The sequence below is a fragment of the Aspergillus caelatus genome (genome assembly GCF_009193585.1).
Source record: "Aspergillus caelatus strain CBS 763.97 unplaced genomic scaffold BDV27scaffold_174, whole genome shotgun sequence".
NCBI classification, from domain to species: Eukaryota; Fungi; Ascomycota; class Eurotiomycetes; order Eurotiales; family Aspergillaceae; genus Aspergillus; species Aspergillus caelatus.
In genome coordinates this window covers 45,300-58,392 of record NW_022475437.1, presented here as the reverse complement: position 1 = coordinate 58,392, position 13,093 = coordinate 45,300, and the positions used below count along the sequence as shown (strand labels likewise).

At 49.4% G+C, this 13,093-nt stretch overlaps 4 protein-coding genes across 4 annotated transcripts; 1 reads left to right on the top strand and 3 right to left on the bottom strand.

The window, feature by feature from the left end:
* Positions 1-1,201: 1,201 nt before the first annotated feature.
* BDV27DRAFT_28690 (DNA-protein crosslink repair co-factor UBX5) lies at positions 1,202-3,057 on the bottom strand. Its single transcript, XM_032076227.1, has 2 exons — positions 2,473-3,057; positions 1,202-2,410 (listed from the first exon to the last, which is right to left on the bottom strand). Exons 1-2 carry the CDS (start codon positions 2,966-2,968, stop codon positions 1,320-1,322), a joined length of 1,587 nt encoding a protein of 528 aa, XP_031924515.1. The 5' UTR covers positions 2,969-3,057; the 3' UTR covers positions 1,202-1,319.
* Positions 3,058-3,557: 500 nt separating this feature from the next.
* On the top strand, positions 3,558-5,896 carry BDV27DRAFT_28678 (AAA family ATPase CDC6). Its single transcript, XM_032076226.1, has 2 exons — positions 3,558-3,770; positions 3,858-5,896. Exons 1-2 carry the CDS (start codon positions 3,719-3,721, stop codon positions 5,762-5,764), a joined length of 1,959 nt encoding a protein of 652 aa, XP_031924514.1. The 5' UTR covers positions 3,558-3,718; the 3' UTR covers positions 5,765-5,896.
* A 46-nt stretch (positions 5,897-5,942) lies between these two features.
* On the bottom strand, positions 5,943-9,938 carry BDV27DRAFT_133078 (GTPase-activating protein RGD2). Its single transcript, XM_032068008.1, has 5 exons — positions 9,128-9,938; positions 7,925-9,068; positions 7,774-7,869; positions 7,534-7,719; positions 5,943-7,475 (listed from the first exon to the last, which is right to left on the bottom strand). The coding sequence occupies exons 1-5, from the start codon at positions 9,356-9,358 to the stop codon at positions 6,469-6,471; spliced, it is 2,664 nt and encodes an 887-aa protein (XP_031924513.1). The 5' UTR covers positions 9,359-9,938; the 3' UTR covers positions 5,943-6,468.
* Positions 9,939-10,291: 353 nt separating this feature from the next.
* BDV27DRAFT_133076 (amino acid permease GAP1) lies at positions 10,292-12,884 on the bottom strand. Its single transcript, XM_032068007.1, has 3 exons — positions 12,052-12,884; positions 11,555-11,972; positions 10,292-11,486 (listed from the first exon to the last, which is right to left on the bottom strand). The coding sequence occupies exons 1-3, from the start codon at positions 12,338-12,340 to the stop codon at positions 10,424-10,426; spliced, it is 1,770 nt and encodes a 589-aa protein (XP_031924512.1). The 5' UTR covers positions 12,341-12,884; the 3' UTR covers positions 10,292-10,423.
* Between the last annotated feature and the right edge of the window lie 209 nt (positions 12,885-13,093).

Sequence of the window (13,093 nt, the reverse complement as noted above, 5' to 3'; positions counted from 1 at the left end):
GCGTCGAAAAATTCGAGGCCGGATGAGTGCCTTACGGAAAAAACAGGTGCATTTAACAAAATTGGAGCGCTCTTCCATTCATCGTCAGACCCCTCCATTGGCATCTCATTCTCTGTTATTTCGCGCAAAATCATCATCATGAACAGAGCAACTCATATTGTCGATCCCCATGGGGACTTGATGATAGTCCTCTAGAGTGCAAATACCCTCTTTGCAGTTTTCGAGTCGCCCTCCCTAGCAATTACTGAAGAGCCCTTTACAAAGCCCTCTGCAAGCGATGCACAGGGCGATGAATCGGAGAAAAAGCCCATTAAACAATTAGCACAATTGTGTCTCTGTGATCTGGTGCAGAAAACAACATCAGGTGTACCTCATCTATAAGTACTGTACTCATGCATGAGAAGTTGATTTGTATAAATGCAACCTTCTCTTATATCTGTAGATGAGCGTAGCGATCATGACTCGATACTCAAATTTAACAATACCGATAAGAATAAAATATACCTCTCTTATATTCTATTGCTTCCGCCAATTGGCGTTCTCAGTCAAGAGGGACGTCCGTGGAACACACAAGGTATATTTGTAGAGTTTGATACTGCTACAGTGATGCTGTGTCCCTTTATAGGAAGGAGTGGGGAAAGGTTGGATATGTCTGTGGTTAATTTAAGACGATAACATGCACTCGGGTTACTATACTATAGTTGTAAAGGGTAGCAATGTTCTTCAGAAGGTCCAGTTATCTGTTTTAAGGTGAACAGCTTCGCAGCTCCAGATCAACTATTACAGAAATTTTCAATCATGTTTCTAAACATCTGTATGACAGCTATTCTTATTACTACAATAACGGCATAACCTGTGTCACTTAATATGTTCAATACCAGTGATGGAGCACTGATCGAATTAGGGTTAATGTACCCCAGAGAAGTTTATAAATGGTTTTCCAGCCTCTAGAAAAGTGTATTAATATGCACAGAGGCTCATAGCAGATTCTTCTCTTTCCTTATTCGTAATTGATCCTATACAGGCAATAATTGTAGGAAACTGCCATCTAGTGACCGTGCCTGGTATCTCCTACTTAGACTAGCTCCCTTTCGTAACAGGATATGTGATAGATTGTCCAATAAACACAGGACAAATTAAGAAGGGAATAAGGAAACTGGAAAGAAAACAATTCTAACCTAGGCAATAATGCCTCCCTATCTAAGTGAGAATCCATAGTGTAAAATGTAACTTCCCTTGAGCCCATGACCGGTCGGTTCACAAGTCTCCGAACCCAACGCCTCATCAAATGCAGGTATCATATCCTCATTCATGTGCAGTTACTCTTCAACGTATCCTATCATTACTGTACCATTCTTCAAGCCCGCATCTTCCACGCTGTTGTCAAGCGAGTCAAGCAGATTGTGACCCAGGGAGTTGAGCTCGAACTCGACGCCCGCTTTATCTGGCAACGGAGGATCGGCCTTAAGCCATTCGTAAATTCTTCGGACGGGATCCTTCAGAGCGAAGCGTCGGATTACTCTTCCGGATGGATGGCGGAACTGAATGCGTGTAGTCGTAGCCGGGTCGGCAGGGGGCTCGGTGTGAGGCTGATCATCTGGAATCGAGGCGAATGGAGAAGTTTCAGCTTCGCTCTTTCCGCCTTGATCTGCCTCACCCATGCTGATGTCCTCAGTATCGGCTGCTCGACCTTTGCCTTTCACATCATCGACGCTCCGAGTCAAATCGTCGGGATCTTCCAATTTCTGAGCTTGAGAGGGATCTCCACCAAGACTATTTTTCATTGCCAATTCCATCATCTCCTCTTCCGTCATAGCATCGATGCTCTTCTCCTTCTTCTCTGGTTTCCGCTTGGCCACTGGGTTCCGCACATTGTGCTTAAGACTGTAACGGTCCAGAAATTCATGCAGTTGCATCAGGAACTCTGCGGCCTTCACCACAGGCGGCCCGGACCACACCTTCATCTGCTCGCCGGTACGTGGATCGACAATGGCAATATGAGGGTAGTTGTCGGAAACATCGCTCGCTTGAAAATAGTATTGTAGGTACGGCGCAGCTCGTGGGTCGTCCTTAGAGTACTGCAAAAAGAGGAAGTGTTCTTTGATAGTGTCTCGGATTCCAGCGTCCTTCCACAAGTCCCTGTTCAGCAGCTGGCAGTCAAAGATGGAGGAATCTTGTATATTGACCAGCAACCACCTCTCATTCTCACGGCCTTCCTGACGGGCTAGGTCCCATGGAAGTCGTGACATGATCTCAAAAGGCGGACGGTACATTTCGGCAAGCATATTCGATTTACTCGAAGCATCAGACGCACCCCCAGTTGCTTCTGAGAGCCTCTGGCGACGTGTGGCATCGTCTTCCCCTGTCCATATCGAAGAGGTGTCCCTCTGATTGAAGATACCAGGTCGATCTAGCAAATCCTAAGGTTAGCTGGCGAACGTGAAAGGGTGCCGACGACATGGGAATACTAACTGCTTCGTTGCTGGCGGGCGCGCAATTGACCTAGTATGCTTGTGTGCATATCGCCATCGTCGAAGTCCGCATCTGGGCCTACGAGTGTTTCTGTTGTGCGAGCCATCGGAGCACGCACACCATCATCTTCAACTGCTGCTCCTCCACCTCCCCCACCGCCGTACATTTCCTCCTGGAGACGCCGAGCCATGGCCTCATCATCTTCATAGGTAGAGTTCTGTGGCGCTTGGTGTCGAGGGGTAGATCGCGCTTCGTCAACAGTGACCTCGTCATCAGAGCCGGCATGTACAGCCCCACTATCGCCTGCGGCAGGTCGAGCTCCCGGAGCATCTGGTGTAGATGGTATGGGCTCATCAGTTAATGGTGCGCCGCCGTTTTCGAAATAAAGCTGCATAGCTTGTTCAATATTGTAATCGGCTAAGTGGAGATACTGAGTGGCCAGCTCAGGGCTCGAGCCTGTGATCTCGGTGAACTGAGCCACCACATCGTCGTTCATAGCGGGCAGAATGCTTGCGAAGGATGCTACGACGGTGAGTATTTGAGGAAGATGAGCGGGGTGCTAACTTGTTGTGACAGAAGAAGCTATCCCACAAGATTTAGTGTACGGAGTATTGAGACTTGTGACGAATGTAATGCAAACAGCTGCAAACAAACCAAATAATGACTTGTACTTGCTCAGTGAAAGAGAAGATTAAAAAGCTACCGAAGTCTTAATTAACAAGGATCGAAGTTATCTGGTAAGAGGGATTAACCCAACATACGAGCTTTTTGTTACTTAGCGTGATCACTGGCTGTAACGGAATGATCTGAAATATAGCCTGGCCAGCATCATCAGGTAGAACCGAGTGACGCACTTTGCTTGGTGGATTTGGGACTTGGATAATCAGATTCTCCGCCACCGCGGGGATAAGCGGTCTTTACGCACGCTCCAAGGATTGCGTTATTGGCTTTTCCACCACGCCGTAGTCAGGCCCATGTGATTTTCCTTTTTCAGGGCATAGGAGGACGCGTGACGCGAGGTGGAAAAACGCGTGAGGGCGGCGCGAATGAAAAGGGACGGGCCAATTATGCCTGGTTGAGACATAGTCCATAGCCTGCCAAGTACCTGTCATCAAACCTCTAGACCTAGTAGCGACCTATTACTTTTATGTCTACTTCTACCACCTCCTTTGTACTTGCCTATTCATATTTTCTCCTCCACATCTGTTCCTTCCCCAGCGGCCAGCGATAGCCTCGAGCGCTCACAATGACTGCTTCAGTTCTCGGCAAGCGCCAACGGAACACTCTTGAAGTAGGAGGTACGATTGTGCGATATTGAGATATCCTTCACTCTCTCCTTCCTCAGGCGTCATTGAACCTGACCCATGCTAACTAATTGGTATTAGTGCCAGTGCTACCAGTGCGCAGTGCCAGTAAGCGCCGAACACAACCGCCTCGCATCCTTCAAGAAGAGAATGCACCGTCTGCACCGACAACACGCCAACTGCGGTCAAAGACAAGGGGTGGCAGTGCCTATCAACAGGAAAATGATGGCAAGTCTAAGGACGTCTCCGATATAAATGGATGTGTGAAGGATGAAGAGCCGGAACACGGAGCGCCATCTCCTACAAAGGCCCAATCACGTATCCGTTCCTCAAAATCAATCAATAGAGAACTATCGACGGGGAAATGCGCCGATCCCCAACCGACAACTACAGATGAGAATACGACACCGGTTGAATTCAAGACTCCTTCAAAGTCCAGATACCGGGACGCCCTTGACTCGCCGCCTATAACACCAAGACACCGGGTTCAGGTGGGAGGAATCTCGTTAACTCCGCGTACACCTCGACAGACATTAACGCCACAAGCTACACAAACCACAAAAACGATCTATACTCAAGCCAGACAATTGTTTGCCCGGGGCGCAAACTCGGGTCGCCTTGTTGGCCGGGAAGCGGAACGGGAAAAACTAGCCTCGTTCATACGAGATGGCCTGCAGTCACGGCAAGGTGGTTGTCTGTATGTCAGCGGTCCTCCTGGGACGGGCAAAAGTGCCATGGTCAAAGAAGTGTGTGATGAGCTTGATCTAGGCTCCGTGAAGGTTACGCATGTCAATTGTGCAAGCATGCGAGGTGCTCGAGATGTCTATAGCAAGCTCATCGAAGATCTTTGCGACGATCAGCAGATTTTCAAAAAGAGTGAGGCGGAGAGGCTAAAAGCCATGTTCGCATCCAATAAAAAGCAGGATGAGATGTTTCTGGTTTCATTGGATGAAATAGACCATCTCCTTACAGCTGATGCGGGTATCCTGCAGTCTCTGTTCGAGTGGTCGTTGCAAGGAAAATCCAAGCTCATGCTCATCGGCATTGCCAACGCGCTAGATTTAACCGACCGTGCATTGCCACAGCTCAAGGCAAAGAACCTGAAACCTCGTTTACTCCCTTTCTTACCGTACAACGCTGGTCAGATCGCCAACGTAGTCACTGAACGTCTCCGCTCGTTGCTCTCTCCTGGCCAGTGTGACGATCCCAAATTCATTCCCTTCGTCCAACCGGCAGCTATAACGTTATGTTCGAAGAAAGTCGCATCGCAGACCGGCGATCTGCGAAAGGCTTTTGAGCTCATCAAGCGCGCTATCGATCTCATCGAGCAAGAAACACTACAGAAACTTGAAAAACAGAACGAGAACCCGGACAGCCCTTCTAAAACAATACTTGTTGAGAATAACAACCTCTCATCCCCCAAACCAAAGCAAAATCTTACATCAGCATATACAATACTTACTGCACCACGGGCCAGCATTGCCCATGTTGCACGCATCACTTCGGCCACATTTGGACAAGGGACTGTCCAACGACTTCAAGGCATCAACCTTCAGCAAAAAGCGGCCATTTGTGCATTGATTGCGCTCGACCGTAAACGACGTGAAGGGGAATTCCCAGGCACACCCTCGAAGACCAAGCATTCGGCCCCAACAATCAAGCAAATCTTCGATACCTACTGTACTCTATGCCGGAAGGATAATATCCTCCACCCACTTACAGCCACCGAGTTCAGAGATGTACTTAGCAACTTGGAGACTCTAGGACTGGTTGGAGAGTACCAAGGCAAGGGTCGAGGCGGCACAGTTGCTGGTGGTTCGAACATCAGGCGCTCTCCCTCTAAGTCGATGAGTGGGCCCATGACCCCCAGCAGAGCTATGGACGAACAAGGCCTGGTATGTTTTGTGTCCCAGAAAGAGATCGAAACCCAGCTTTCTGGGCCAGGAGAGGGCATCCTCAGACGGCTGCTCACAGGCCAAGGGCTGTGATATGTATAATGAACCGTACCACACGGATGGAGTCTATTGGATAAATTTTTGTCATCAATCGTTTGCACTGGTGTTGGATCCAGGGGTACATTATTTGTCTAGCGTTTATCATAGCATTCGGACATAGCGCTGTATAGTTTATCTAGATACGATCATAATGTTACTGAGAATAAGACAATATGAGTTATACATAAGGTGTCATAAATCGCGAACACATCTCTACATATGAATAAGCTATCGACTCATCGAGAACTGAAACAACTATACAATCGATTCCAGTCGGGTCGCTGAGAAGAGGACATTGCGAAAGCGCGCAAACCGATAAGCAACACAAAATGGGAGGTAGATACTTTATGCATACAAAGGGACAAATAGAATCAAGAAAGGGTAAAACATACATGAGAAAAAATTTCGAGGGGTATGCGAAATAAGAGCGAATGGTATGGTATGATTTATACTTGAATAGAAAAGAAAACAAATGGTGAAAGAAGGGCTTTGAAAAACAACATGATGAGTATATCGCAACTTCCATTGTCGTACATCGATCTCGACTAACAAGGCCTGCTGAAAGTCTGAGTGATGTCGACGACATACATATATTTCCCTCCTGAGGTTATACTGTTTTTTTCGTTTTCTGGATTCCTTCTTACGGTTTTGGGAGTGATGGTAGTCATTCTTTTGCTTCGCTTTGGCAGATAATACGTTTAGTCGTCATCCATTGGCTTGTCTTCTAGGGTTACGCCCTTGGGTTCGCTGTCGGCCAAGCTGTTGCGCTTGCTATCCGTCCCGGATTCCCCGCTTGGGATGACGGGGAAGCTGGATCGGTTGCCGAGACCGGGCTTGCGGGTGAATGAGGCGCGAGTGATGGAAGCGCGCTTCTCGACATCGGCTGCTGGAGTAGGAGTAGGGGTAGGAGAGTCCTCTGGTGCTGTTGTCGCCTCCATTGGTGGGGGGGTCGAAGTGCCGGAGGAGGGCGTTTCGTTAGCTGTAGCCGAAGCCGAGGAATCACTGGATGTGCCGTTGGGAGTAGCCTCAGTAGCCGCAGCCTCAGTGGCAGCGTTGATGTTCACATTTGATAGTTGTTCCTGAGCGGTCGGTGAGCTGTTGCTGCTAGGGACATCTAGGCTGTTACGGGTGACCGTTCGCCTCTCAGTCGGGCTGGAGACATTGACTGGGAAGCGGCCTGCCTCCGAGGGACCGCTAGAGCGATCCCGTCTATGCTTCCGAGGAGGAGCTGGGCTGTTGGCCCGAGTGCGATCCACAATAGCACGAGCTCGAGCTTCCATAGCTGCACGACGGTTACTCTCATCCGTGCTAATGGCACGGGGGCGGCTGATAGAACCTGTGACCCCGAGAGCGCTGGACTGGCGTTTCAATTCTCCAAAGATTGAATCCTTGTGAGCGAAAAGGTCACGGATGAGACGGTAGCTGTGACGCTCATTCATGGTAAGGCTGCTCTCAACACGTGGACGAAGAATGCAAGGAGACAGTGCTTGCGCAAGTGCAGAAATGTAAGCCTCGTCGGCAGATGTGAGGTCTATCAGGCGCGTAAAATGGGTCATAACAGCGTCAAGCGTAGCAATGTTATTGAGACGGAGCTGACCAAGTGTGCTTTGCAAGACCTTGATCCGGCCTTCTTCCGTCGTCTCATGAGCGGTGGTAGAATAAATGGTCTTAACGATTTCGTAAACTTGGGAAGAAACAAGGGAATCTATGAAAAAACTAGTCAGCACAGATCTCCGATGTGTTGATGTAAAGATCGTACGAACCTGGCAACTCAAGAAGATATAATTTCAACACGCTTGCGACAATGGGAACTTCATATTTCTCTAGGACTTCCTGGTAATCTGCCTTGCTGTTGTTCAAAACATTGCGAAGGTGGTGAGTAGCTGCCAGAGGGACATCATAAAGCCAGATAGCACGTCGTGCCTCATCACCCTCAAGGTCGGGGTAGCCTATAGTATTCCGTTAATGCCAATCTTTGAAGTCAGGGACAGCTATGATCTTACGATTATCGAGATAGGTCAACAGCGTAGTAACCAGGACAGGGACTCGTTTGCGATCAGCTCTTGCTCGGGCCTCAAGGTCCACGCCGAAGTTTTGATCTGGGACGGGTCAGTTACTGTCCAACTCATACAAGACCTATTGACGATATCATACCTTCGACAGAACCATAGTAGTTTTCATATGCTTGGACGCGAGGTACGAAACCTCCGGTCCGGTAATTCTCAAGAAGATACCGTAGATCTCCAAGAGGCTGAATGGTCTCCTGGTAAAGCATCATATGATCCACTGTGCTCTGCAGGTTGGGGATGACATTGCTGATTGCACCGGAGAAATCGAGGACAACTGCCTTGATCGCCTTAAGCCGGTCCAGCTCACACTGTTCCATAAACCGGAGATTCTCCACGATCTCTTCCTCGAGTTTGCATCTGATCTGGTCCAGCTTCCGCACAGCAGCCTTGTACCGTTCATCAGCCTCGCGCGCTTCTCTGCGCAGTTTCTCCGCCGGCGTCTCATTCGGATGAGCGTTGTTGAGAGGGTTCCAGCCTGCCAACATTTCCGAGACAGTAGATATCGGGGACTCACTGCCGTCCTCGCTGTTCGCCATCGATGTTACACGCAAGAGAGGCGTCTTCTTTTCGGGGATGCCAGTGATCTGGAACACCTTGGGGCGCCATTGATATCGCATCTTGCTGCTATTAGCGAATGTGCTACCCATATTGCCCACCAACCGGAGCAAGCCATTGTCGACGAGATCCTGCCCGATCCTTTCCGCATAGCTGACACTGGTGGCATTCATGTGTTTCTGTGTGTATTCCACAATGTCGGCACCGGTCGATGTATTCTGATAAGTGCCGATGATGGGCACCTTGACATCTCCCATCTTGATGTTATCCAGCATGTGCACCAACAGCTGCTTGAGACCCTCGGGTGTGTAGACGTGATCGCCGATCTCCATAGGCTCTTCCTCCTCTGCCTCCTCCGGAAGTACGATCTTGGGAGGCGCTTTGACTGGCGGGCTAGCCTCCGGAGCCTGGAAGGCGAGCTTATTCTCTTCCTCCAAATCTTCCACCACACGGCATTTGTTGAAATAGTGGCTCCGCAGTTTCTTGACCAAGTCTGCCTGTTTTGTGTGTTCTTTGATACGGGCCTGAAGGTCGTCGTGTGAATTCTGGATTCGTGCCTCATGCTGGTCGCACCAGCGACGGAAAGGTGAGACAACTAATTCGCGAATGTTCGAAGCAATCTTCTGGTGATTCTTGGCCGCTTCGACCATCTCGGTGCGGACACCTTCATATGCCTTCACGTCGCCCAGAGACTTAGCATACGTAGCACCAGCCATGGTCGGTGTTGACCTACCTTCCTCACGCTTGCCCCATCATCCTTTGCAAACCCTGCTCCCGTCAACCGATCCACGGTCGGCGCAATATCCCCTAGCCGGGCGCCATATTGATCTTCCGCATCCGCACGCATAGACGCGATTGTAATGATTTGCTTGTTCTCGACAACGCCTTGCTGGAGCTTCCCATAAAGAACCCCCAGGCCAGTAGCGTAGTCCGGCGTCCAGAATGAAGCCGCAAAACCGGACATAGTGGCGGTTCGTCGAGGATGCGACCTGTGGAAATCGAAAAAGAAATGAACGGTAACTATGGATTGGGTAGGGGTATCTCAGAATAGCATCAGAACCTAACAAAATGAATGACCTCAGTCGCCAACAAAAGCCACTAATTAGAAACCAGCCACCACGCTTAGGTTGGGTATGTTCGCAACGAAAGGGCAGTTGCGCGGGCGGTGAATAAACAAAGAGTGACCAGCCTCGTTCACAGCGCCTTTTTCAAAAGAGGAGTGACAACGAATCCTTTCCGTGGCTTAGACCGGCTGCGAGCAAACATAGGCACCGGAGGATCTACTTATGCGAGGGCGGCTAAGAAGCGAACAGATGCCGAGAAAGAAAGACCCTAGGAAAGTGATAATCGCAAATACCCACAAGCACAAAGAGAATGCAAACTCCGAGTGAGGGTAGAGGACACCAATGCTCTAAAGGACGGGATGGATGACAACAGGGGAAGATGATTTCTTTGCTGGCGGAGATCTGAGAGGAAAACGTCGCTCCGGCTCCATGAGTGTAATTTACCGTTGTGAGACAACCTAGTCCACAACTACCTCAGCCTCACGTGTCTCAGTCGGGTGGCTATTTTTGGGTGCACCGTGAAATATTACACTCTTGGCCAGATTTTAGATAGGTGTGACACTGTAATTACGGTAGAATACGCGGTTTGTGGGCCACTACAAATAGCGTGAGGAGACATTCATTACAACCATCCATACGGCCAGTATCAGCTTTACCTATAGTAGTCTGGAACGTTCTCCAGATACAAACATGCCAAGACTGGAGAATGACTGTGTCAACATCAACAATTCAAAAGCTTAGCATAACTGTCTCAGCGGGCGCATGGATGATTCCCGGGCAGGGAGCCAGGCAATGGGTTTTGAAGAGGCTTACGACAATTATATATGCTAAGATCAATGTCAAGTCCATGAGATTAGGTTATCAGAGTCGGAATATAGGCACATTAATCATAATCGTACAGTGGAGATCAGCATGTGAATTTCAAGCCTGCGAAACAAAATAAATAATCATGAAACCCCCTAATGCTAACAGAAGAACTTATACACCTTCTTCCATGCAGGCCATTCTGCCTGTTCGGCTCGTTCCTGCTCGATCAAGTACTGAAGGTCGAGATCGCGACGACCGGTTTGCAAATCCATGTCCTTGGCTCGGATAAACGGCGTTCTGAACCAGATCTTATAAGGGATATAAAAGAGTAGGACAACAGGAGCAGCTAGGTATACGGAAAACCAGGCCTCAACAAGTTCACCAGCAGTCATCTCGCTATAACCGATTGGCGCGAAACCAACCCAGAACTGCACGACTAGAACGAGGCAGTTGAACAAGAACCCCACCCAGGAGCCGATAACTCCCGGTTGGGATTGGAAAGCGAGTTCTTTAAGACTGTGGCCCTGAGCCTTCCAGCCACTGCGGAAGCGAATGTGCGCTAAACAAACCGAACCCCAAGTGAAGATAGACGAGAGACCGGATATGGCCATCATCCACTCAAAAGCCACTTCTTGTTTGTCCGATGCGGCCAAGAAACTGAGCAAACCGAGGGCAGAGGCAATTAGAATTGCCCAGAGGGGGCGACCCTTGCGATCAATGTATGACAGGAACTTGGGGGCCTGCCCCTGCTCGGCAAGGGCTGCAAGGGTACGAGAGGAGCCATAAACTGATGAGTTACCCACAGATAAGACTGCAATCATGATAACAACGTTCATGATAGAATCTAGCACGGAGATACCAGCATTGTTGATGGCAATCACGAATGGGGACGCTTTAGCGTCAGCGCTTGAGCTCCCATCAAGAAGTCGTTCGTCGTCATAGGGAACAAGAAGGCCGACCAGGGTGAGTGATACAATATAGAAGAGACAGATACGCCAGAACACCTGCTTGACAGCTGTTGGGAGCGATTTCCGAGGGTTAGCGGTCTCAGCTGCAGCCAAACCGACGAGCTCGGTTCCCGCAAAGGCAAACGCAGCGTTGACGAAGACACTGCAAAGACCTTTGAACCCATTATGGAAAGCACCGGGCGTGTGCCAAAATCGTCCGCCGATATAGCCGCCCTTGGGACCTCCGCCGCAGTTCAGGATAATGCCGAGGATTCTATCACACGTTAGTTCTGCTGTTCCAGGCAATGAACGATGGGGAAGTTACTTGGACGGGACACTCACATAAAGCCAATCACAGCAACGACCTTGATGAGTGAGAAGACAAACTCAGCCTCACCGTATCCCCTGACGCCGAACAAATTGATTGACACAATCAATACCCAGAAGATTGCGACCCATGCAGCGTTAGAGATATCGGACTGCCAATAATCGACAGTGATCGACGCAGCTACAATTTCCAGCGGTAGCACTACGAGCCATTGCAACGCATAGTTCCAACCCATAGCGAAACCCCATGCCGGATCAATGAATCGAGTCGAGTAGTGCGCAAATGAACCAGCGACGGGGAAAAGAACTGCCATTTCACCAAGTGCATGTACGGTGCAGTAAAGCATGCACCCGATTAAAGCATAAGCAATAAGAACCGACGCCGGGCCACCCGTGGCCAAGACTTTACCGGATCCGACAAAAAGACCAGTACCTAGTAACGTCGAGAGCTGGGGTCAGAACTAGAAACACTTTATAGTTTGGAACAGCATGATAAAATGATCTGCGCATACCGATAGAACCACCGATGGCAATCATCTGCAGATGACGGCCCTTGAGGCTACGTTGTAAGGGTGAACTAGCAGTTTTCTGCGCGGCGTTTTCGATGTCAAAGGACTTCCCATCTGCACCGGAGGAAGCATGGCCGCCTGTAACATGGGCATTTGGATCCCTTTTGAAACTGTCCCATATCCTGCGACCAAGACCCGCCTGCGTTGGCTCGCTTTCTCCATACAGAGGCGGCGGGGACTCGAAGGCCGCTCCTCGGGGCTCGGCCTTGGTCTCGATTTCGTCCTTCTCCATGATGAACTACCTGAGTTTCCCTCTTCAGGAGGCCAACGATGGAATCAAAACAATGGGAGGACTGTAGTAGGAACAAGGAATATGCTACTCAAGGGAAAGGGGGAAAGGGGAAAGGGTAAACGAGAAAGGATGAAAGTGTCTAAGCCCTAAGAGAGTCTGAGTACCTAGGACGGCGACCGCTCAGGAAAGAAAGCTTGCTGACCGAGAGAGGAGCGGGAGGGAAATGCGTGAGTCTATAAAGGAGAAGCACTACACCGAATAATGACGAGGTGGGCTAAATGGGTTATTTATATTAAACAAATCAGACGGAGGGCAAATAAAATAAATATTATTATTGAGGGGAGAGGGGGGGGGTTAGAGAATCAAACTCCATGGACCGATTCACAACACCTGCTACTTACTACTACTACCTGGGAAGGGTTCCGCAGCATTAGCCTATTATCTACGAGTAAAGAGGGAGGAGAAGTCATGGCAGCGCGGACATGCCGATTTGCAGTTCTGGGTCTAGTCCATGTGGCTTACTGGAAAGAGAGTAGGAGGGAGGATCTGGAACCGGACAATTTAGTGGATGCAAGTGCAGTACGGGGAAACCTTAAGTTGGCCCAATGGACGAGGGTCCTGATAGCGGACTGATTGCATTTAAATTGGATTATCATTACCATTACTTGACCGTATCGATAAGTCCGGATTTGCGGGAATTTCATGCGACCCAAGGACTGTTCTTAACTTAAGAGGAAATGAATTAGGGACTAA